This window comes from Anastrepha obliqua, chromosome 6 (assembly GCF_027943255.1).
Source record: "Anastrepha obliqua isolate idAnaObli1 chromosome 6, idAnaObli1_1.0, whole genome shotgun sequence".
In the NCBI taxonomy this organism is placed as follows: domain Eukaryota; kingdom Metazoa; phylum Arthropoda; class Insecta; order Diptera; family Tephritidae; genus Anastrepha; species Anastrepha obliqua.
In genome coordinates, this window is record NC_072897.1 from 55308444 (window position 1) to 55310419 (window position 1976).

The window sequence follows — 1976 nt, forward strand, 5'->3', positions numbered from 1 at the left end:
AAAGTAGTTTAAAAAAACTAAAAAACACGCTTTTATTGCTAATCGAACTAAAAAGTAGAAAATAAATTTTAATGACAAAGGGACCTATAATGAAGTAATAGCAAATCGAACGATCAGTCATAGTCAACTACCTCAGAACAGAATTATAACGAAAATTAAGATACAAATAGAGTAATTCAAATTAGAGTTAAAAGCGTAGGATGCATTTTGCTTCACTTTCATAACCCTCTGTACATAGGTAGTTGCCAATAGAATGATTGTAATATTTACTATATCAAGCATCCCACGCTTTTAACTCTAATTTGAATTACTCTATTTGTATCTTAATTTTCGTTATAATTCTGTTCTGAGGTAGTTGACTATGACTGATCGTTCGATTTGCTATTACTTCATTATAGGTCCCTTTGTCATTAAAATTTATTTTCTACTTTTTAGTTCGATTAGCAATAAAAGCGTGTTTTTTAGTTTTTTTAAACTACTTTTTATTTTCTACTTTTTAGTTCGATTAGCAATAAAAGCGTGTGTTTTAGTTTTTTTTTTTTTGACTATTTTTTATTTTCTACTTTTCAGTTTGATTAGCAGTAACAACGTGCTTTTTTAGTTTTTTACACTATTATGTATTTAGTTTGATTTATCAATCCGTCTTATGGTGGACATGTGGTATTGAAATGTCTTACGAATCATTTCGTAATCTAATCATTTCATTTAAAGCCTCACTGTTGCATGGAGTTTTTCCAGTTAGCTTAGAGCAATCAAGTTCTTCGATCCGCATACCGTCTAAAGATCTTACACGACTAAGTGCTACATAGGCCTGTCCAGCAGCAAACAGTCGCGAGCCTAGATAAATGACTGCATGATCAACTGTACAACCTTGCATCTTGTGAACGGTCGAAGTCCAACTCAGGATTAAGGGCAACATCCGTCTCTCAGCAGTTCCATAGCTATATTTCGCTGGGAACTGTATCGATATCGGTTTAATCATGTGCACACCATCAGAACCGAAGTCGATACGGACTGACGGGATGTCTTCCGCGTATAGTTGGTCTCTGCGAAAATTTGGCCAGATGATTTCAGTGATAAAACCCATATTGCCTTTCACTAAACCTTTTGACACGTCAATGTTCGACCTCAACATCACTTTAGCCCCTACGAATATTTTCAGTTCTTTCGGAAGACCTCCTGTTTTATTAATATCATTAGGTATCACAGAATTTAAGTCCTTGTTACCTAAATTACGAGTGGCATCAATAAGTTGGTCTTGTGCTTTTATTGTATAAATAACTGTCCCTTTATTCTCAAAACTCTGGAGAACTTTTTCATTGTGTCTAGCAACTTGATCATTCGTTGGGTAAATTCTTAATGCTTTCTCAATCGAAAATTCATTAGTCGCATCCGTTGAAACTTTTTCCAGAAGGATTTCAAGTTGTCTAGACGTCATTTCTCCAACTCGTAGGGCATTAAGTACATCTATAAATGTTGTGTCTCCTTGTTGACGCATGTTTTGTTTAAGTTCAACCAGACCGAACTGTCGCCACAAATGTGTAGCTGGCTTCATATGATCTGGTTGTTGAAAAACTTGATGTCCTCTAACAGGTGGTAACTGCATTAGATCTCCAAAGAGTATCACGTTTATGCCACCAAAACAAGCGTCTGCGATTTTCAGTTGTCGCAAACGAGAGTCGATCATACAAAGCATCTCATAGGGTATCATAGAAATTTCATCTATGAACAGAAACTCAATATTTTGCCATAATTGACGCATTCCTCTCAAATAATTACCGGTAAGAAGTGGCATGCTTACAATTACTCCACCTTTTTGTACTGGTAGTTTTAACAGCCGGTGTAGCGTTGTACCACCGATTAACCGTGCTGCAACTCCAGTGAGAGCACCGACTTTTACCACCGGTTTTCCATAACAAGGTTGACATGGTTTTTCACTAGATTAAAGAGGAATGTTTTCCCGGTGCCTGCTCCAC

The 1976-nt window shown here is 36.2% G+C and overlaps 1 protein-coding gene across 1 annotated transcript; it reads right to left on the minus strand.

The window, feature by feature from the left end:
* Positions 1 to 673: 673 nt before the first annotated feature.
* On the minus strand, positions 674 to 1762 carry LOC129250549 (ATP-dependent DNA helicase PIF1-like). The gene has a single exon (XM_054890170.1). It carries the CDS (start codon positions 1760 to 1762, stop codon positions 674 to 676), a length of 1089 nt encoding a protein of 362 aa, XP_054746145.1.
* Positions 1763 to 1976: the final 214 nt, after the last annotated feature.